Genomic DNA, 23,722 nt, shown 5'->3' with positions numbered 1-23,722 from the left:
CAAGCATCTGTCTCTGGGAGAATGAATGAAATGAGGGAGAAAGTTTCATTTCCTCAAACTGATTTCTCTGCGAATTTGGGACTGAAGTGATGCAACACTACCCTCTGTTGGCAGACAGACGCAACTAACAAAAAAAGGATAAAAAGCTTAAGGAATTCATGAGATTTTAAAACGATGGAGAGGGGGGCGCGAGGGGAGCCAGAAGAAATCAATCAGGCTGCAATTTTACTCCCAGGGTGGGTACACAGAGTCGTGAAGACACAGCTCCCACTGTGATAATAATAGGTTGTGGTTGCAGTCATGCAATAATTATATAAAACCACGAGGGGCATGGATAGGGTAAATAGGAGAGATCTTTTCCCGGGGTGGGGGAGGCCAAAACTAGAGGGCATAGGTTTAAGGTGAGAGGGCTAGGTTTAAAAGGGAGCTAAGGGACAATATTTTCACACTGAGGGTGGTGCGTGTATGGAATGAACTGCCAGAGGAAGTGGTGGAGGTTGGTGCAATTACAACATTTGAAAGGCATCTGGATGGGTATATGAATAGAAAGGTTCTGGATCAGTGGTGCTGGAAGAGCACAGCAATTCAGGCAGCATCCGACGAGCAGCGAAATCGACGTTTCGGGCAAAAGCCCTTCATCAGGAATAAAGGCAGAGAGCCTGAAGCGTGGAGAAAGGGTTTATAGGGATATGGGCGGGTGCTGGCAAATGGGGCTAGATTTATCCAGGATATCTGGTCGGCATGGACGAGTTGGATCAGCACCTGTTTCCGTGCTGTACGTCTATGACTATGATTCTATGAAATTAAAGTCCTGCCCCTCAGGTTTTGATTTGTGAGTCCATGGCTGCTACTAGTTTAATTAGATATTGGTAAGTTCTGCAAGAAATGGAACATTTAGTTTGGAAGTGTATTGTTTACACTTGCTGCACTAAACAATTTCACTCTGTGGGGCTGTGATAAAGGAAACTGTTGAAATGGTTTCGGCCATCAATATTTCCTGAAACGCCCTCAGTTCCGCAGTCCGGAACATGCGTTTCAAGAAAACGGTCTCACACACTTTAAACATTATCACAGCTCTCTCCACTGATGCTGAGTACTTCCAGCTTATTCGTAACAGCTCTCCGTTGACTTTTCACAACCATGGCCTCCAATTCAAACCAGAAACTCCGAGAGGAATTTCAAAACGAACACTCCACAATCAGATGGCATGTGGAGTAACACATACCGACTCCGAAAACTAAGTATTCGGCTGTTCGGCGGAATAGGGGCATGGGAAATCAACATTTATTAACAACTGTCTGTGTGTGGTCAAGGACACCGAGTATCGCACCGAAGCCGCTGAAGGGGATCTGCGAGGGAGTTTCACAGTTGAACTGAAGGGATACCGACTCAGCGATTACATAGAGATTGTCGACAACATTGGAGGAAAATCGTACAGTTCCAGTGAATGTTACGAATTCCGTGCTCAGTTAGGTATATATTTTTGTCTTGTTCCTCTTTGTTGCTGTAAATGATTGAGGTTGTCAGATCAGCGGGTTACAAAACAGAAGAAGCGAAGCAGCTCAACTGGGCGTTCATCAGCAAATGGGTAATTCTCACTTTGATTATATTTCACAGATGTTCTCACTTTGTTATTTGTAGATGGGTATCGAAAAGTGGGCAAACGAGTCGGATCTGGAGACTGGGGGAGTTATTTTCGGGACGGCGTGACATCACGAGATGCGGACTGGCAAAACATGATGCACATCCCAGTAATTATTTACAGGTAATGGTCAGGGATTTAAACAAGATTTATAGCAGCACACACTCTGCTGCAAAGCCATTCCTCCCTGTACACATTGACGCATACAGTCAAGATAACAACTATTGGAATATCTAGATGAGCATGTTGTACTCTAGACAGGTCTTTAACCTCTTAATGGACAAGTCGTCTTTGGAGGCTCCATATTTCAAGAGATAACCCGAATAATTAGGCATTTTTTAAAAGCTATTTGACAGCAATGTATCTCCTTCTTGGACATTCCCATTCCGCGTCCCAGCTGTCTCCCTGTTCCTCCAAACGAGCCGTTCACATGCGATCTCCAGGTCTCCCACTCAGCGTGCTGCACTGGATACAATCCATGTTTTCAAACAAGAGTCGGTTTTGGTAGGCGTTGGGTTCGTATCTATTTCACTGGAACAGGTTCTTGGGGGGGGGGTGGCTCTGCACAAAATGACAATGTGGTGGGGCTGAGACCCGAATCCCTCTCTGGTCTCAGTAACTGGGGAGGTGGCAGACCGTTTGATAGTGGTGACTAATTAGTATTCGTTTCCATAATCGTGTTCTTCGCTCTTTCCCAGTTTTCCCATCTTTTCAAAGACAAATAATACTGTAACTGCTAGCTTAGCCAGCCAGACCCATGAAATAACAAAAAACAGATCGCTTCGCTATCCAATGAAGATCAACATTGGTGTTGATCCAAACTAACGGTGATAAAAACCGTTCGTTCTGCAGTGACCACAAATTCAGTCAACGGACCCTGACTACACACGATGACAATATCGTTTATTCTGTTCAAAAAGGAACTGTTAACCAGTCTATTCTGTCAACATAATTGATTATTTTGATGGAAATTGCTTGCACATCTGGAGTTTTTAGATGCGTAGGCAGCTGGATCGGGAACTTAATTGGGTGAGAGAAAAATATTCAAACTCCTAGCAGCGGGTTAATTTTTTGCTATTATGTTCAGGCAGGTTAGACCATAAGGCATAGGAGCGGAAGTAAGGCCATTCGGCGCATCGAGTCCACTCCGCCATTCAATCATGGCTGATGGGCATTTCAAATCCACTTACCAGCATTCTCCCCGTAGCCCTTAATTCCTTGTGACATCGAGAATTTATCAATCTCTGCCTTGAAGACATTTAGCGTCCCAGCCTCCATGGCACTCCGCGGCAATGAATTCCACAGGCCCACCACTCTCTGGCTGAAGAAATGTCTCCGCATTTCTGTTCTGAATTTACCCCCTCTAATTCTAAGGCTGTGTCCACGGGTCCTAGTCTCCTCGCCTAACGGAAACAATTTCCTAGAGTCCACCCTTTCCAAGCCATGTATTACCTTGTAAGTTTCTATTAGATCTCCTCTTAATCTTCTAAACTCCAATGAATACAATCCCAGGATCCTCAGCCGTTCCTGGTATGTTAGACCTACCATTCCAGGGATCATCCGTGTGAATCTCCGCTGGACACACTCCAGTGCCAGTATGTCCTTCCTGAGGTGTGGGGACCAAAACTGGACACAGTACTCCAAATGGGGCCTAACCAGAGCTTTATAAAGTCTCAGTAGCACAACGGTGCTTTTATATTCTAACCCTCTTGAGATAAATGACAAGGTTAATGGGAACCTGCTTTGCTTTTATTAGTGTGTCATGAATATTCATTAACACTCCGGGCCTTGGAATTTTTGTTCACCAACACAATCTTGTTGTTTGTAAACAAGAAACTAGTGTTCACAAGCCTGGCTATATATGTATGTATGGCTGTACGAGGCTTGTGTACCTAGTGGAGTAGACTTCTTCCTCCAAGCTCTGGTGAGTACAAACTTCTCGGTTCCTTGACTCCTTCATACCAAAACCATTTCTTTGCACAAACTGTTAAAATGAAAGAGTGTGAGGCTTTTGATTGGCTCATGGGAACTTGAATGATGCACAGTCTGGCTTGTTGTTAATCGCACACAAGGTGAGCAGTAAAGCCTGACTGGGCCAATGCACCCACCCAAACCACACAGCCACACAGCAGCCCTGACTGGGCCAAGCAAGTAAAGATGAATTCAAAAAGGACCTTAACTCAAAAGGTGCCTTTTCTGGATAATGGTTTATCCTATACAAGTGTTTTGTGAAAAGCTATCAAATGTACTGACCTCCACAGCCACCTCATTCCTGGGTGCTTTAATGAGTCAATGTGGCCTTTTGTTGCCATCCATAGGGAAAACAACTTCTCTTTGCTCTTAAACAGTCTTTAGATGAATATCTAGGGAAGCATTACTAATCACAGTGCCATGTATGAGTTGTAAGATTTGAAACATGACACCCTGATGTTGAAGTCCAGCATGTCCCAGTAGGCTTCAGAACTGTCTACTGATGTAATTTCATGCTTTACCTGTGCAAGCAAATGTAAGGAGCTGAGAAGAATAAAATTGCACAGAAAAACCCAAATTGCCACTGAGTGGAAGGCCCTCTCGCTTTTATGCCTACCGCCACCCTAAATCTCAAAAAGAAAATTCTGTTCCTTATAACTGGCTCTGAAAGGATCAAAAATATATGGTAACACATTATCTTTTGCAGAGGAGATTTTCCATCTTTCCAACAGGAGAAACCAATGATAAGGCCGTTAATTGACTGTGCTGCAATATTACTGGTAGGTTTATGATAATTATTTTTGATTTAAGAAATAATGGAAACATTCAATATTTTTGGATTATATCCTCACACTCTGTAGATGATGGATTATCCAGTAGATTGAAAAACAACAAATGCAATGCTCAGTTAAGAAACTGTAGGCTATTTCATCTAACTTCAGTCACTGAGAAAATTCTACATTCCAGTATTAAACAAGTAGTAACAGATCTTTTGAATAACATAATATCATAACATAATCAATCAGAGTATTGGCCTTAAGAAAGAGAACCTGCGTTTGACAATTTTAGCTCTTTGTGAATGTAACAAGCTGGATTGATAAAATAGAACCCGTTGCTGTACAGAAGTGTGTTTGGATACTGTAAAGATATTTTGATAAGGTGCCATCTGAAAGCTTGCTGTAAATGATCAAGGTTTTGGTTGTAATACAGAGTTGGGATAAATAGGTCAGTTTCAGGTTGGCAGACAGTAACTGGTGATCTCTTTGAGAGATCAGTGATGAGACTTCAAACTGTATTAATGACCTGGGTGAAGGGACAGAGTGTGTTTATAGTTTGACCGACTGAGTGGGCAATAACTGACTGGGCAACAAGGAAGGGTGGAAAAGCAAATTGTGAGGAGGACAAGGAGAATAGGCAAAGGGTTGGGAAAGTGTTTGAAAGGAGCTGTTTAGGTTTGAGGAATATCTGAGGCTCTGGAGGGAAGAATTCCAGAAGGGATGAACACCAGTCTTGGATACAATGTTCAGTTGTAAATTTGTGGTCCAGGGTGACTTAGCGAGAGATTTCTGAGGATTAGTGCTCTGGCTGTGCAAGACAACGAGGCCATCTGTTCATAGATTAGCAAGTTCGATAACAATTCCACGGTTAGTTCTCAAAGTGGAGTGCAGGATTTTCAAAGGGAGACAAGTTAAAATGAGTAGAGAAGCAGTCACATTGATAGTCCTCAATGACATGATCAATGTTGGATAAAAGGCAAGAGGCAGCAGTCCCAATGGAGTGAAACACTAGAAATGGGTGGAATAGTCTGGTGATTGGGGTTCTTGGCTAAAGAAAGATAAAAATGAGAAAAATATTTATGTGGTCTTACCTTTTAGTGAGTGTATCAACAATTTGTCCAGGAATGCACAGCACTTCCACTTCTTGGTGGGACTATGGCTCATGCGTGATCATGCTGACACCAGTGAATTAGTTATTAGGTGGGGACCATACTAAATGATGTAGTGGAGCAGACAGGAAGTCATTGCCACTGCTGTTACCTCACAGGTTCAGTGGTCCAAGCACTATATTTAAGAATATCCAGGTAGAGAGTCATCTCCTGAAAGCCAGGACCATAATTCTTGTCAGAGGAGGCTATGGGAACGGAAACTTCCGCCATCCTCTCTCTTCATGTTGATCCCTGGAGCTGCTCCCATCCCATATAAAAATGGACATTTTTTTAATGGATAAAGATTTACCTGCTATGATTTATATTCAATGATTTTCTTTTCCAAAGTTTCTCAGTTCCTTTCTCAATCCATTAATCTCATTGGTTATGGACAAACACAAATTACGAACAGGAGCAGCAATTTAGGTCCTCAAGACTACTCCACTATTCATGAAGAATCTGATTGAAAAGATGGAACACCTACCTTTAATAACCTTTCACCCCTTTGCTCATCAAGAAGTTATCCATCTGTGCTTTAAAATATTCAATAACCTTTTCTACCATGTTTTGAGGAATATATTGTGATAAAATATTTCTCCTCATCTGTGTGTTAAACAAGAAACTTCTCATTTTAAACAGTAGCCCCAAATTCGACATAACCTCATAAGAGATTTTCTCTCACTGCACACTGTTGAGACCCCTGAGGATCGTATATGTTTTAATCAATTCCCGTGTGTAAGCTCAATTCCTGCAGTGTCTGAGTTTACCACAAAGGACTCTTCCTCCCTTGTCTGAGGCATGATATCTGCCAGGTTAAACTACCACCAGTTGTCTCTCTGTAATGAAAAAGCAGGATGATGGTCTGGCAGACTGTGACTATAACAACTTAACATTTTACTCCGGATATGGCCTCACCATTGCCCAGTTTAATGAATAACCTCCCTATTATTGTACTGAATTCCCTTTGCAATTACTGGCTATAATTGCATACAAATCTTTTGCAGTTCATGCATAAGAACACCAAGATTCCTCTGCATCTCAGAGCTCTGCACTATATTTCCATAATGTATTGCCTTCTTATTCCTGCCAAAATGAACAACTTCACATTTTCCAACATTACAATGCATTTGCGAGACCTTTTCCAATCTATATCCTTTTGTAGTCTCCTTATTTCCTCTTCACAACATGCTTTCCTATCTATCTTTCTGTTATCAGCAAATTTAGTGACTCTGGCTTTGGTCTGTTCATCAAATCCTCTTACATAAATTACAAAAAGATGAGTGCTTAGCACTAATCTATGTAGCACACCACTTCCTACATCTAGTCAACCTGGAAATGACCCGTGCCTATTCTCTGTTTCTTGCTGGCCTCCCAATCTTCTATCCATGCCATTATATATTACACCAAAGGGTAAGGCTGTTGGTTTGGTTATTTATTGAGGTCCCAGATAATCCTTTGTCTCCAGTGCAGCAATTTGCCCTTCCTGCAAGATACACTGCAAAACACATTCAAGCTGGAGTTGTTGAAAAAATATCTAACTCCTGCTGCAAAATGCACTGATTCAGCAAGCTTTTATGTAAGAAATTAAAATTTACCACAGGGAGTCATAGAGAATGATACAGAATGTAAACAGACAGTATGGTCCAACTATTCCACGCTGACTACCAAACTAAATGATCTCCACTTGCTTGCATTTGGCCCATATCCCTCCAAAGTTTTTGTATTCATGTACTCATCTAAATGTCTTTTAGCTTTGGTGTTCACCTTATCTCTGACCCTCATGATTTTATAAACCTCTATAAGGTCACCCCTCAACCTCCCGCACTCCAGTGAGAGAGGTCCCAGCCTATTCTTATAATTCAAGCCCTTCATTCCTGGCCACATCCTCATAAATATTTTCTAAGCCTTATCCAATTTAATAATATCCTTCCATAACAGGTCTGCACACTGTACTCCAGAAAAGGCCTCATCAATGCCCTATAGAACCTTAATATGATGTCCCAACTCCAATACTCAAAGATCTGAGCAGTGAAAGCAAGTGTGTTAAATGCTTTCTTAACCACCCTTTCTACCTGTGATACCAATTTCAATTAATCATGCACCTGAACCACTCAGTTTCTCCGTTTTACAATGCTACCCAGGACCCTACCATTAATTTAATGAGTCCTGCCCTTGTTTGTTTTACAATCAGTGATACCTCACATTTATCCAAATTAAACTCCATCTGCCACTCCTCATCCCATTGACCCAACTGATCAAGACCTCTTCATAACTTTAAATAACCTTCTTCACTGTCCACTATAGCACCAATTTTGGTGTGCACCTGCCATTTGTTACATTTCGCTTGACAGATTAAATTTGTAGGTCTTGTAAATTGACAAGGTCTTTTCCCTGAAGTGAGGGAGTCCAGAACTAGAGGGCATAGGTTTAGTGTGAGGGGGGAAAGATATAAAAGAGACCTGAGGGGCAGCATTTTACACAAAGGGCGGCACATGTGTGGAATGGGCTTCCAGAGGAAGTGGTGGAAGCTGCTTCAATTGCAACATTTAAAGGGCATCTGGATGGGTATATGAATAGGAAGGGTTTGATGGGATAAGGGCCGAATGCTGGCAGGTGGAACTTAATTGGGTTGGGATATCTGGATGGCATGGACAAGTTGGACTGAAGAGTCTGTTTCTATCTGTACATCACGATGACTCTATGACAAAACACTGCTCCAGGCTAATTTAATACTTATGGTTTATATTTTTAAGTTTAATCAAGAGACACATCTCAATAAAATATAATATCAAGAAAGAACTAACTCTATTCATGATTGCAGACTCCCCAAGGCCACTCTTAAAACTATTCACTGATCTGTTTCTGTGCTGTAACCTCTCCCAAACAGGTTCCCCCAGGACCAGTTGTGAATTTCACTGTTTGTTGATTTTCCCAGATGCACTCCGATGTCCAGCCAGACATGAATTCCAAAAGCAAAGGCAGTAACTGCGCAGGTTCACTGCTGTGTCAGTTAGCAGTGTGGGTTTCTTTCTCTCTCTCTGGCTCCCTCTCTACCTCTTTCTCTTTCTGTATCTCTCTCTCTCTCTCACTACCTCTCTGTCTCTCACTACCTCTCTGTCTCCTCCCCCCACCCCAAGGTGATGGGAAGTCTGTTGCTGGGTTAGATTGAGTCTTCTTATCGAGATTTATAAAATCATGAGGGGCACAGATAGGGTGAATAGCCAACGGTTTTCTCCCAAGGTTGGGGGAGTCCAAAACTAGGGGGCATAGGTTAAAAGGTGAAAGGGGAAAGATATAGAAGAGACCTAAGTGGTACCTTTTCACACAGAGGGTGGTGTGTGTACATGGAATGAGCTGCCAGAGGAAGTGGTGTAGGCTGGGAAAATTACAATATTTAAAAGGCATCAGGATGGGTATATGAATAGGAAGGGTTCGGAGGGAGATGGGCCGGGTGCTGGCAGGTGGGACTAGATTGGGTTGGAATTTCTGGTCGGCATGGACGGGTTGGACCAAAGGGTCTGTTTCCGTGCTGTATATCTCTATGACTCTATGAAAATTGACTCTGAGGTCTTGGATAGTGATGAGAGGACAGGAGAATGAGCAAGTGCTATGCATTCTGTGATTGCATGGGAAATACGATGGGGACCTGAGGAAGTGTGAGAAGATATGGAGGTGTTGACCAGGGTTTTACAGTGGGAATGACTCCTGCAGAATGCTGACAGTGGATAAGAGGGGAAGTGTGTTTGATGGTGTACGATGATCCTTTGAATGTTGACATCAGTGGAATGGAAAGTCAGGGCAAGGGGAATCCTATTGAGAAAGTCTATAGCCTTAAAACTTGTCTTTAAACATTTAGACTAAAATGTAGTGTTGAATTATAGAACACATTTACTGCAGGACAGGCAGGGAAGTGCAGAAAAAGGGGGGATCTCAAGGTATACAGAAGATAAAAATATCTGTGCTCACCAAGTGATAACAGGATGGTCTAAGGCAATTAAGAACATTTGCCTTAACATCAGTTAATCTGTGTAAATAGGACACCAAGTGATAACATGCATGGCAGTTCCCTTGTGAAATTAATGAGCGTTTGATTCTGACCCTGAAATGAAACTTGGCACTATCAAAAGCCTTGTAATTGGTGATCAGGTCCTGTTAGTTATAATGGATTCTTATTACCCCTTGCAAGCCAGGCAGACACAGAGGGAAAAACATCTTTGTCGTTACAAGTCCCTGACTTGAGAGTTCAAAAGGACACTAGAGAGAGAGAGAGAGAGAGAGAGACCATCTTAGTGCTGAGGCTGCTGAAGTCAGTAGAAAATTAACTCTTAGTGCTTACCTGCTATGGATTGAACTGAATTGCATTTTTGAGACTTTATGATTATATTGAGTAGCCATTACCGATTATTAAATACAAACTCTGTAAAAAGTAATATTGATGAAGCTTTAACTTACTTGCTGTTCTAGCAGACTATTCTACAGACCTTGCAGACTGCCCCACTGTCAATTCTAACTAATCAGATCTTATGTCTTATTTGAATTTGAATCACAACACTGAAAAGAAAGCATGTTTAATTCAAAGAATCAGTTTAAGTGCGACCTCATGGTAACATCTCACCCTCAGGTACAGAATGATTCAGTGCTTAAAAAGCAGGAGTCTGCTCCGAGCTTGGAAATTATTCTAGGCCTAACATTGAAGAGATTCTGACACAATCTGTCAGGAAGCCGTTTTATGGTCAAAAGCTTGTCCTCCTTCCTGTTGTAAAACAATTGTATCTGACATGTGAGCTGTGCCAGGTTATTTTATGAATTCTCTAATTAGTTCAGACTGATACTTCTTTATGATAGGAACTTATCTTGCCAGCAGACCCCTACCTCGGCTGGGTACGTTTTTTCCACCTGATGAATGGCTTAGAGCCTGTAGGAGTGATTAGTCAATTAACTTTTCTTCCTTACGAATTATTGTCTTTAACTGTCATCTGTCTAATTAAGAACATGCAATGTTTTTGTAAACTTTTGCATAAAGAAAGCCACTTTGTATTAATACATCAGAGTAGCCTGCTCGGGCTCTTCAAGAGCTGATAGCCTACTCTCCTGGGTTATTAGAACCTAGCTAGTTTAGCTTATTGGTATCAGTGTTATGTTGTAACAGTGTTGGAAATGGGCTGGACAGAGCTGAATGCTTTGTCAACCTCAATGTGTGGAGGGAGTCCTTGGTTGAGGATAAAGGAGGTCATGTCAGAGGCAGCCTGATGGATGGTGGTATCATCAGAGGACATGCAACAAAAAGAAGAAAGTGGCATCTGTACAAGGTTCTGGTGAGATCAGTCTGGAGAACTGTGAGCAATTTTAGTTCCATTATTTAAGGAAAGATATTTCATTGGAGGCAGCTCAGAGCAGGCTCACTGGGATGATCCATAGTATTGGAAGGATTGTCTTACGAGCAAAGGCTAAACTGGTTTGGACTCCACTCACTGGAATTTGGAAGATTGGGAAGTGATCTCATTGAGACATATAGGAGTCTCAAAAGGCTAAACACGCAAGTGCTGAGATGACTTTCCCTTCATGGGATAGTCTCAGACTGGGGGCATAATCTCAGAGTAAGGGCGCACTAACTTCATTTAATTTATTGTCACCTGTATCTAAGTATAGTGAAAAGTTTTGTTTGTGAGCAGTACAGGTCGATCTTAAATAAGTATGACATACAGATCACAGGGTGCTTAGACAGAGTGAGACAAAAGAAGGTTACATTGCACAGGAGATGCCTCCAAGCAAGATCAACATTAACAAGATCAGCATTATTTGACGTTAGAGTTTAATAAGTCTAATAACAGTAGGGAAGAAGCTGAGAATGCGAAGAGGATGGTTTTCTTCTCTCTGGAGGGTGTGTGTCATTGGAACTCATTGCCACAGAGAGCTACTGTGAGAAACAAAAGCTCACTCACTTTAATAATTTCAGTCCGAGACAAATATCTGAATCCGCCATTTATTTTTACACCTATAGATGGGTGCCCTGTCTCAATACCAGGTAAGGTAATGAGAAAATGCACACTAAATCCAACAAACTCTCGAAATTTATACAGTTTGAATCCCCATATTTTTCCTTATTCCATTGTCAGTTCCCTGCTTCGCTTACGTCACTCATTTCCTTCAGACTTATCCCACAACTTCTGTTTATCCTGTTTTGTCCGTGACAAACTCTTATCTCTGACTCCCATAAGGGTGTTTGACGTCAGTCTATTATAGATTATTGATTAGGCATATCTTTTCTTCTATCAGCATCTATTTCCATCCAGAGGCCACTTTGACCTCTTTAATTAGGGTTTGTTCCTGTGTCTCTGCACAAGCGAGGAGAACAGATGTTTTCCTGTTTGCCCATATATCCACCATTGTTCTGTATTCATGTCTCATGCTCACATATCCTTTCTTTTTGCTGAATATGTATTTTCTCATTCCTATTCTGTATCAGAATTTATACTTGCAGAAATAACATTAATTCATTTATATCCCACAATTTCCCCTTTTTCTTTTCATTACTATCTGTTATCTTCTGCATTTTTGTCTCTTTCTTTTTTTTAAACATTGTTCCCAAAATTCGCAAGCATCATTTCAGAGATTTCATCCAACTTAGTCTCACTCACTTCCTTATTATTTAGTTGATAAAGTTGCTCTGTCTGATTCCCCTCAGGGGCATTCGTTTCATCAAGGCTGTTTCAATCAGCCTCTGGGTGAGCCCTCGTATACAGGGTATGACACAACAGCCAATGGCCACCAATACCCCGACTACTATTATCAGGGAAGTAAGGATAAAAACCACCACCCCCTTTCTCTGCTAAAATCATATCAAGGGCTATTCTATTTTCCCATGCTATCCTACTTGTCGCATCAAGCTGTTCTGATATTCCTTTAACCGCCTCTCTCGTATAATTTATAAATCGCTGTTGATTATAAAAAAATGTAATTTATCCAGTCTACATTTTTATTAATTGTTACCCACCAAAAGAGGGCTGACTCAAAGCCTGCTGCAATCTGGTTACGAGCTTTGAATTCAGGTACTCCCCTAGGGACTCCTACCGAATCAAGATAAATCCTGTCATCAAAAGAAGTATCTAACAGTAATCTCTTACCCCTTCCCTTTTTCCCTACTATCTTTTCCTTCTCAAATGCCAGGGTAAATGGAATTACCAATTGTACAATTGCGCATATCCCTCTCCAATCCGGAGGTAGGGTGGGTCTCAATATTTTTCCTCCACAGTACCACCACAGATCCGCTCGGGGAACCTTTAATGCTGAGTAGTTCCCTCCCTTCTCCGTTTCGGTAACATTCTTAATCTCTGTACATAATTTCAGCTCCCCCAAATCTCTCGACCAACTCGTACCTCGCCTGTGCACACATGACGTGTGATTTCCAACTGCGGCGGAAAATGTGGGGGGAACTTTTGCATCTTTCTCCTCCAAGGGAGGGAACATCAGAGATAGGGAGGTACAATTCCTATCATTCCATGCAGTCTCATCCTGATACAGGGCTATCATACATTTCATGCCCTTCCTGTCTCGCTTCCACCCGAGCGGAATGGGAACCACCTGGGCCACTGGCCTACCGGAGGCACATGCATAGCAATTGCTTTTGTTCAGACTTTTTACAGTATACTTTACCCATTCAACCCAGGCATTTGCATCCCCGTACCCAGTCTCTATCTCAATGGTCTGTTTCAAATCCTTTACCTCTATAATTTTTACTACTGTAGGATCATTGGGAGGAGTGAAAGGTTGTATCTCATTACCCAGTAATTCTACCCATTTTCCCTGTCCTATGCTAATTCGAAAACAACAGCCCACAAACTCCTTCCCATTTGCTTTCATTTCAATCCCAAATGTTTCATTTAATTGTACCTCATAAGTGCCACCTCCCAAAACCGCTCCGTGCCATGTGGTTTTTCTTATCGTTAAATATATGGGGCTACACTTTTTATCGGGACAATCGCGTGCTGGTCGGAAGGGGGCCCGGTGTATTGTGACAAGACCATTATACCAGGTACCATCCCCGAGGCCATCCCCATAGGACTTAAGATGTATCTCTGAGTTGCGGTATTGTCTCTGATTAGCTACATTCCCACAATTTACTAAGCTACATATATCAGTGTCTATTACTCAGGAACCATTAATAATACATATGAAAATGATATGTGACAAAATCCTAATACCAAGAGGGCTAGCATCATAACTCTAAGCATTCCCAGTATTCTGATCATTATGCTAGAACACAAAAAGGCTTAATATACAATCTTACAGAAATAATTCCGCGCTCGCGTCGCCACTGTATAGTCAATTACTCAAAGTCTCTTTAGTCTGAGTTTCAGCGGGTCTTGCGTTGATTCGGCTGTCCAGACTTCTTCCTCAACTGGAGGGTCCACTGGCCCTTTGATCCGAGTATAATGAGTCCAGCCTTTTTCCGCCATCCTTATTGCCGTTTCGGTAGTCAAAAGAGCCTGGTATGGCCCTTCCCAGTCCGGCTGCAGCTTAGTCTCTGTCCATGATTTTATTAAGACCCAGTCTCTTGGCCGGATGGGATGAACAGCAAATTCAAGGGGCGGAGTCTGTGCCAATAGACCCTGTTTTCTGAGGAAAGATAAAGAGGAGGACAAGCCCAGTATATACTTCTTTAAAAACAAATCTTTAGTTTCGGGAATTGGCAATTCTCCCTGTGTTCCCAGATAAGGTAATTCAAATAAGATTTCATAGGGGGATAGTCCCAAATCTTTCCTCCGCCAAGGGACAAGCCCAAAAGGCATCCTTTAAATCTATCACACTAAACCATTTGTGATCATGAGGGATCTTACTTAATAACATGTAGGGGTTTGGCACTACTGGGTGCCTGATCTGTACTATTCGATTTAATGTTCTCAAATCCTGCACCAATCGATAAGTTCCATCAGATTTCCGCACTGGTAGAATTGGGGTATTATAAGGAGACATACATGGCTCCAACAAACCATCTCTAATCAGTCCCTCAATTACTGGCTGCAGTCCCCGTTTACCTTCTATGGAAATAGGATATTGTCGCTCACAGACAACGTCCCCTTTCCGTTTTAAATTTATTAAAAGGGGAGGGATCTGTAGTTTTCCACGATTCCCTTCTCTAGCCCATACAATAGGGTCTATCTCTCTCTCCACATCCTCTGTCAATATTGCCAGTTGTACAACTAATTCTTTTTCCTGAATTTCAATCTCCAGTCCTATAAGGATAATTAAATCTCTCCCCAGTAAGTTACTTCCTATATCAGGGATATACAGCAGTTCCCCTGTGATCCTATCCTTAGGACCTTCTATCATCATAGGTTCAAATACTGGAACAGTAAATCCTTCCCCTTTCACCCCCGAAACAGTAATTGACCGTGTTAACATTTCTACTTTCTTTGGTTTAAAATTCGGCAATGACCGTGCTGCCCCGTATCTACTAGGAAGACTACCTCTTCCCTACACGGTCCCACCTTCAAGTTTATCAAGGGTTCCTGGTGGGCCCCTGAGGGCAGGAACCCCTGACACCCCTATTCTTCATCATAATTCATAAGCGGAATTGCCTTTTTCTTCCCTTTGTAGATCAGGATACTCCTGCTTAAAATGCCCTATCTTTCCACAATAATAGCATCCTGCCTGTAGCGACTTCCATCTCTGCCCCTGTCGCTCAAACCCTCTATCAAATGTTCCCCCTTGTCCTCTCCCTCTTTACAAACACTTTCTGTGCCTCTCTCAACAATTCATCTAATGGTTTTTCGCTCCATCCTTCTATCTTCTGTATCTTTCTCTGTATGTCTGGCCATGCTCTTGTCACAAAATGTACTTTCAAAAGACCCTGTGCCACTGGGTCCTCAGGGTTCATTCCAGAGTAGTTCCGCATTGAGTCCCTTAATCTTTGCAAGAAAGCTGAGGGAGTCTCATCTTTCTCCTGTCTAATTTCAAAGGCTTTAATCAAATTCTGTGACTTCGGAACTGCCTCTCTTATTCCTTTTAGAATCAGGTCTTTCAATTCCCTCATTTCTTCTCTATGCTCCGGGTTTTGGTTTTCCCACTGGGGGTCTCTGAGGGGAAACTTCATCTCTCCCTATCCAGCATCCCCATCTCCAATCGGGTGTTCCCTGTCCCATATTTTAATGGCAGTTCCTCGTACAAGTCCCCTTTCCTCCCCAGTAAAAATATATTCAAAATAGACATTAATTCAGCCCAGGTATACAGACTGGGCCCCAAAAATTGATCAATTTGTTCAGACAACCCCACCGGATCCTCAACCAGGACCTCCATTTCCTTTTTAAATGTTCTGACCTCCCCACTGGTGAGGGGGGCACTTATAAACCCAATCTCTTTGTCCCCTATAGGTACCTCCCGAAGGGGATAAGTCGTTACGTTTTTCCCCTTTTTCTTTTTTTTAAAGAAATATTGCAATATTTCTAGCTCCCCATAACTTCAAACACCAATTCATCAATTCATGCTTGACTAACCTTCAAAGCCTGTTCCTAACGTATAAATATATTTATATATATTTACGTTCATTTCTTCAGTATTTAATAGTTAAAATGCAAAATGCATACAGTTCCCAATTTTGCAATTCACTGTAATTACCCAGTTTTAGTCCTTTAATTTAGATCCAGAATTAGTTTTCTTAAATAGTCCTGACCAATCATTGCTCAATTACAATACTATAGGTCGTAAAATAATCAGAACTTGCCTTAAAAGAATTTGTCTACTCAAGTTTTTTTAAAAAAAACTTCTAATGCATGAACAATGGCTGAATCCAAGGTCACAGATATTAACCATAGAATTTTGCTTTTACTACAATCTAATGTTGAACTGAAACTTCAACTGTCCTCCATAAATCGCTTTTATGTAAAGATAAAAGAGATTAGTTAGAAACTGATAGTAAGGCAGTCATGATCTGTAAAAAGAACAGGAGTTATCATTCCTTTTTTTTTTCTTCATAATCACAATAGAATCCTTAACCTTAAAAGAAATCATGTTAAGTTTCCATAACAAAATCAGATTCGAAACAGTCCTGGAACTCAAGCTCCAGGGAATAAAACACAAACATTCAATCACCAACAAACAAATGTTCACTCAAACCAAATCACAAAGGGTTAAACTTCCTACCAGCTGTACAGCTCTTTTCATTCTCTCTCTCTCTCTCACACATTGACATATAAACTCAGATATTCACAAACCCAGTCTTCGTCCGATCTGTACTTTGGCCAGAAGACAGCGGGACGAAGAATGGAGTCCTTAGTCCATACAAAGCAACAATATTTAATCATCTTTCTCCCTTGTACAAGTATTATTTTGCCAATTTCCACAACATCCTGCCCAAAGGACTTTCCGGAGGAATGTTGTAAGGGACCCCGCCTCCATTTCCATTGCCTTTTCCTTACTTTGTTTCCCCGGAGGCTTTTTTCTTACCCAAAGCGCAAGCCATATTGAGTTCCTTCGTTAGTCCCTTATTAACTACTAAAACTCAATCCCGGCCACCAAGGCAATACTTAAAAGTCAATTTTCTTACCTTGGTCTGTGCACAGAGTTGCCTGGCCCCTTTTGTCACCGTATTTTCTATCGAGCTCCTATCACTGTCTGATTCAGATGTCTCTCTTATAGGATTCACACCAGTCACCCAAGGGAGCAGACCAAACCGGGACACGAGACCGCTCCTCAATGGGGAACGGGACGCGTCTTCCCAGTGTCCAAGGCCAGCCACTCCTCCCGGTGATGGAAGAAAATCCCGGACACGAGCCCCCAATTGTGAGAAACAAAAGCTCACTCACTTTAATAATTTCAGTCCGAGACAAATATCTGAATCCGCCATTTATTTTTACACCTATAGATGGGTGCCCTGTCTCAATACCAGGTAAGGTAATGAGAAAATGCACACTAAATCCAACAAACTCTCGAAATTTATACAGTTTGAATCCCCATATTTTTCCTTATTCCATTGTCTGTTCCCTGCTTCGCTTACGTCACTCATTTCCTTCAGACTTATCCCACAACTTCTGTTTATCCTGTTTTGTCCGTGACAAACTCTTATCTCTGACTCCCATAAGGGTGTTTGACGTCAGTCTATTATAGATTATTGATTAGGCATATCTTTTCTTCTATCAGCATCTATTTCCATCCAGAGGCCACTTTGACCTCTTTAATTAGGGTTTGTTCCTGTGTCTCTGCACAAGCGAGGAGAACAGATGTTTTCCTGTTTGCCCATATATCCACCATTGTTCTGTATTCATGTCTCATGCTCACATATCCTTTCTTTTTGCTGAATATGTATTTTCTCATTCCTATTCTGTATCAGAATTTATACTTGCAGAAATAACATTAATTCATTTATATCCCACAGCTACTGAGACAGAATCAGTGTGTACATTTAAGACTCTTCATCTTGGGAGGGGAGAAGAGATTTGAGGAATATCAGATCAGCCATAACCTTATTGAAGTAGACAAACAGGAGGCTGGAAGAACGCAGTATGCCTGACAGCATCAGGAGGTGGAGAAGTCCACGTTTTGAGTAACCCTTCTTCAGGACTGGGGTGGATGTAAGATTAGATTAGATAAGGAGAGCTGGGAGGAAGGAATCCGGTTTGTAGCTGGAAGGAAGGCGAAAGTGAGGACTGCAGATGCTGGAGATTAGAGTCAAGATTAGGGTGGCGCTGGAAATGCGCAGCATCCGAGGAGGAGAATCGACGTTTCGGGCAGGAGCCTTTCATCAGGAATGCTGGAAGGGACTCCGGTCGCCAAACGGCGGGGGGGCGGGGTCTGAGCCTGTTGCTGGTCCTCGCGGCTTCTCCTCTCCCCGAACCCGCCGCCATTCCCGGGGAACGTTCCTCGGGCGCTCGAGGCTCGGCCGTTGGGGTTCAAACCGCCCGCGCTTTCCGCTCCTCCAATCAGCGCCTCAGTCCCCCTTCCCTCGCGCTCCCCTCCCTCCCGTTCCGTTAGGATTTGAACCTGGAGCTCGAGCTCCGCCGACCTGGCAATTGACTCCGTCTGTGCCGCGGGGGAGGTGGCGATGTCCTCCCCCTCTCCCTCCCTCCGCTGGTAACGAAATATAAAACCCTTTCCGCTCACATTCGTAAATCCGAGGGTCGAGCACGGACGCCGGAAAGCGGAGACGGGAGAGAGGATGGATGAAGGGGGCACCCCGCGGGGAATTCTCTTTTCGCCGCCATTCCTTCAAACAACGAAATTTGAAGCAAAAATCAGGAAGGGTTGGATGAAAGAAACCCCACAGAGAAGAAAAGCAAAAGACCTGAAGCGCGTCGAGCGAAGCGAATGAAATCGATAAGTAAATGATGTGCGAGAATGAGATAGCGGGGTGGGTCAGAATGATCGTTAATCTGGAAACTGCTTTGTGACTCGGTCTGCCTGAGGTGAAAAAACTAAATTGGTAAATGATCTCTGCAGTGACCGTAGTGTTGACGTTTGACAACCCTCCCCCAAATCCCTATGAGCCATCCCATAACTCAAATTCTCTCCTAACCACAGTCTACAACACCTTGTCCCAAGTATTTTCTTCCCTCCTCCCTGACTCCGTCTTCTTTCCTTTTTCCCCAGTTCCTACACTCGATCTCTCTTTTGCCTGCCTTTTCACGCCCTCCATCTTCCCCAACAACATTTCCTTCTCCCACATCCTCAAACCCCCTTTATAAAAAGACCCTTCCTCCCAGTGTTACCTTTCACTGACTCTCCTTCCTCATTTCCTGTGTCACTCACCCTCGCTTTACCAACTTCTCTGTTCACTCCCCATCTCTTCCCTTCGAGTCTTGCTCTCCCATCCTGTTCTTTCTGTTTTCTCCTGCTCTTACTTGGTCCCACACCCATTCCCAACCCCGCACACCTCCTCACCTTCCCTATCCACTTCATCGCTCTCCCCTCACATATGCTTATGCCTCTAGCTCTCTCTCAAGCTTCCCGATTCCAATGAAACTCCCCTCCTTACCCATCCCTTCCACACACCTTACCCTCCCTGCTTAACCCTGCCCCATTCCCTCTTTGCCCCCGTGTCTCTCCACGCCCACACATCCCTCCTCCCCCACCCACCTGAGATGATGTTTCCTTTCATGGGAGAGTCTCCGACTGGGGGCATAATCTCAGAGTAAAGGTGCACTAACTACAATTAATTTATTGTCAACTGTATCTAAGTGTAGTGAAAAGTTTTGTTTGTGAGCAGTACAGGTAGGTCTTAACTAAGCATGACATACAGATCACAGGGTGCTGAGACAGAGTGAGACATACAAGGTTATACAGCACAGGAGGTATCTCCAAGCAAGAATAACATTGGCAAGATCAGCATTATTTGAAGTTGGTGAGTTTAATAAGCCTAATAACAGCAGGGAAGAAGCTGAAACTGCGAAGAGAACAATTTTCTTCTCTCTAGAGGGATGTGTGTAATTTGGAATTCATTGGAAGAGACTTGAGGAATATCAGATCAGCCATAACCTTATTGAAGTAGACAAGCCGGAGGCTGGAATAACAGCAAGCCAGACAGCATGAGGAGGTGGAGAAGTCAACGTTTCGCGCGTAACCCTTCTTCAGGACTGGGGTGGTTGTCAGGAGAGCTGAAAGAAAGGGTCGGTACACTCCAGTAGCCAAACACGGTCTGTCCCTGTTGCTGGTTCTCACGGCTTCTTCTCTCCCCGAACCCGTCGCTATTCCCAGGGAACGTTCCTCAGCCGCTGCTCCCTCCAGGCGCTCGAGGCTGGGCCATAGAGTCATAGAGATGTACAGCATAGAAACAGACCCTTTGGTCCATCCTGTCCATGCCGACCAGATATCCCAACCCAATCTAGTCCCACCTGCCAGCACCCAGCCGATATCCCTCCAAACCCTCCTTATTTACATACCCATCCAAATGCCTCTTAAATGTTGTAATTGTACCAGCCTCCACCACATCCTCTGGCAGCTCATTCCATACACGTACCACCCTCTGTGTGAAAAAGTTGCCCCTTAGGTCTCTTTTATATCTTTCCCCTCTCACCCTAAACCTATGCCCTCTAGTTCTGGACTCCCCGACACCAGGTAAAGACTTTATCTATTTATTCTATCCATGCCCCGCATGATTTTGTAAACCTCTATAAGGTCACCCCTCAGCCTCCAACGTTCCAGGGAAAACAGTCCCAGCCTGTTCAGCCTCTCCCTGCAGCTCAGATCCTCCAACCCTGTCAACATCCTTGTAAATCTTTTCTGAATCCTTTCAAGTTTCACATCTTTCCGATAGGAAGGAGACCAGAATTGCACGCAATATTCCAATGTTCTGTACAGCCGCAACATGACCTCCCAACTCCTGTACCCAGTACTCTGACCAATAAAGGGAAGCATAATAAACGCCTTCTTCACTATCCTATCTACCTGCGACTCCACTTTCAAGGAACTATGAACCTGCACTCCAAGGTCTCTTTGTTCAGCAGCACTCCCTAGGACCTTACCATTAAGTGTATAAGTCCTGCTAAGATTTGCTTTCCCAAAATGCAGCACCTCGCATTTATCTGAATGAAACTCCATCTGCCGCTTCTCTGTCTTTGGGGTTCAAACCGCCCGCGCTTTCCGCTCCTCCAATCAGCGCCTCAGTCCCCCTTCCCTCGCGCGCCCCTCCCTCCCGTTCCGTTAGGATTTGAACCTGGAGCTCGAGTTCCGCCGACCTGGCAATTGACTCCGTCTGTGCCGCGGGGGAGGTGGCGATGTCCTCCCCCTCTCCCTCCCTTTTCATTCACATTTATAAATCCGAGGGGCAAAGGAGCGACCACGGTCGCTGGAAAGCGGGGCGGGGAGGAGAGGGTGGATGAAGGGGGTACCCCGACGGAGAATTCTCTTTTTGCCCCCATTCCTTCAAACAATGTAATTTAAAACGAAAATCAGGAAGGCTCGGATGAAAGAAATCCCTGAAATCGCTAAGTATTGATGTGCGAGAATGAGATACCGGAGAGGGTCAGAATGATCCTTAACTCTCGAAACTGCTTTGTGACTTGGTCTTTCTGAGGTGAAAACTAAATTGGTAAATAATCTCTCCAATGACTGTGGTGTTGACATTTGACAACTCTCCCCTAGATCCCTATATAAGCCATCCATAACTCAAACTCTCCTAACTACAATCTACAACACCTTGACCCAAGTGTTTTCTTCCCTCCTTACTTCCCTCCTCCCTACCTTCCTGACTCCATCTTCTTTCCTTTTTCTTAGTTCCCGTCCTCGATCTCTCTCTCTGTTGCCTGCCTTTTCACTGTTTCCATTCCTGACCTTCCATCTTCCCCAACATTTCCTTCACCCACATTCTCAAACCCCCTTTATAAAAGTACCCTTCCTCCCAGTATTTCCCCTTCCCCTCCGACTCTGCTAAATCTCAGGATTCTCCTTCCTCACTTCCCCTCGCTTTACCAACTTCTCTGTTTTCTCTACATTACTTTCCTTTGAGTCTTGCTCTCCTATCCTGTTCTTTCTGCTTTCTCCCGCTGTTACTGTTCCCATACGCATTCTTAACCCTGTACACCTCCACACCTTCCCTATCCACTTCATCGCTCTCCCCTCACATATGCTTACACCTCTAGCTCTCTCTCCACCTTCCTGGTTCCACCCAAACTCCATTCACCCCTCTGTCACACCCACCCACCTTACCCTCCCTGCTCACCCTGCCCCATCTCCTCTTCACCCCACCATGACCACTCTTTGCCCCAGTGTCTCTTTCCCTCTCCCCCACACCCCTCCACCCCCACTACTCCCCCTTTGCACCCACATCCCTCCCTCGCCTACCCCCACTCCTTTCTACCAAAACCCCTCCTCAAACCCCTTCCACCTCACCCACACCCCTCTCCCTGCCACTCCTCCCCCACATTTGTCACTCACACCCATCCCTCCTCGCGTGCACCCCCAACCCCCTCCACCCCTCCCCTCCCCACACATGGCCCTCCCTCCCTGCACACACACCTCCCCTCTCACCTCCATCCAAGGCCCAAAGAATCATTCCACATCCAGCAGAGATTTACTTGCATATCCTTGAGTCTCATTTGTTGAACTGTTGCACTCGATGTGGTCTCCTCTAAATGGGAGAGACCGAGCGTAAACTCACAGAACAGTTCGGGGACATCTCGGGTCCATACACACCAAGCAACCCTACATTCCTGTAGCTATGCATTTTAACTCTCCCCATGACATGTCCATTCTGGGCCTCCTCAACCCCCAAACTGGACGAGGAATGCCTCATCTGCTGCCTCGGGAGCCTACAACCACATGGCCTCATTGTTGAATTCATCAGTTTCCAAATCTCCCATTCCCCCCCAGCCCCATCCCAGATCCAACCCTCCAGCATGGCTCTTCTGTCTTGACCTGACCTACCTGTCCATTTTCCTTCCCACCTGCTCTGCACTTCACATATATCTGCTCCACATTTCCTATCAACCTATCAGAATCACGTCCTAACTTTGCCTATCTGTCACCATCCCAACAATCTTTCCTCTAGCCCTATCCACTATTTATTTCTCAGCGCCCCCCTTCCCCTCCCCAGTCTTGATGAAGGGTTAAGCCCAAAACATCGACTGCCTTGCTCGTCAGATGCTGCCTGACTTGCTGTTGTTTTTTTCCAGTGCTGTACTTTTATCGACTGTACCTTTCTAATCGCCAACTGAATCTGCATGTTAACCTTAAACAGAATCCTAAATTAGGAGACCCAAGTCCCTTTGTATTTAAGATTTCTGAAGCCTTTCCCCATTCAGAAAATAGTCCATGCCCTTATTTTTCCTAGCAAAGTGCATAACTTTCCACTTTCCCATATTGTATTCTACCTACCACTTCTTTGCCCAGTCTCCTAGCCTGTCCAAATCCTTATGCAACCTCCCCAACTCCTCAATATTACCTGTCTCTCCACTTATCTTTGTATTGCTGCAAACATAGCAACAATCCCTTCAGTTCCTTTGTCCAGATCATTAAGGTATAATGTGAATAGCTGTGGTTCCAGCACTGACTCCTGCAGAACTCCACTAGTCACTGGCTGCTTTATTCCTATTCTCTGCCTTCTACCAATCAGCCAATCTTCTTTCTTTGACATTTTTAGATCAGAAGTTGTAGAATCCTATGGTTGGGTGTAAGAAATGAGGAGAGGAAGAAGACACTGGTGAATGTCTGGCTCCCTAACAGTACAGTAGGATTGAAAATATATCAGAAGATAATGA

General features: G+C 43.7%; 1 protein-coding gene and 1 long non-coding RNA gene across 2 annotated transcripts; one reads left to right on the top strand and one right to left on the bottom strand.

Annotated features, from left to right (window-relative positions):
* The first annotated feature begins 1,064 nt into the window (after positions 1–1,064).
* Positions 1,065–23,703, top strand: LOC122541380 (uncharacterized). Its single transcript, XR_015753059.1, has 4 exons — positions 1,065–1,473; positions 1,642–1,765; positions 4,320–4,392; positions 23,605–23,703. It is a non-coding gene; the product is annotated as an uncharacterized LOC122541380 (long non-coding RNA).
* LOC148140470 (uncharacterized) lies at positions 11,507–17,899 on the bottom strand. The gene is made up of 2 exons (XM_087979391.1): positions 17,080–17,899; positions 11,507–14,153 (listed from the first exon to the last, which is right to left on the bottom strand). Exon 2 carries the CDS (start codon positions 13,395–13,397, stop codon positions 12,480–12,482), a length of 918 nt encoding a protein of 305 aa, XP_087835517.1. The 5' UTR covers positions 13,398–14,153; positions 17,080–17,899; the 3' UTR covers positions 11,507–12,479.
* Positions 23,704–23,722: the final 19 nt, after the last annotated feature.

Source organism: Chiloscyllium plagiosum, unplaced genomic scaffold (genome assembly GCF_037043375.1).
Source record: "Chiloscyllium plagiosum isolate Xiang-an unplaced genomic scaffold, Cpla_swu_hap1 HiC_scaffold_35, whole genome shotgun sequence".
In the NCBI taxonomy this organism is placed as follows: domain Eukaryota; kingdom Metazoa; phylum Chordata; class Chondrichthyes; order Orectolobiformes; family Hemiscylliidae; genus Chiloscyllium; species Chiloscyllium plagiosum.
Note: the sequence above shows the minus strand (reverse complement) of the source record. Positions and strands in the feature narration are given on the sequence as shown.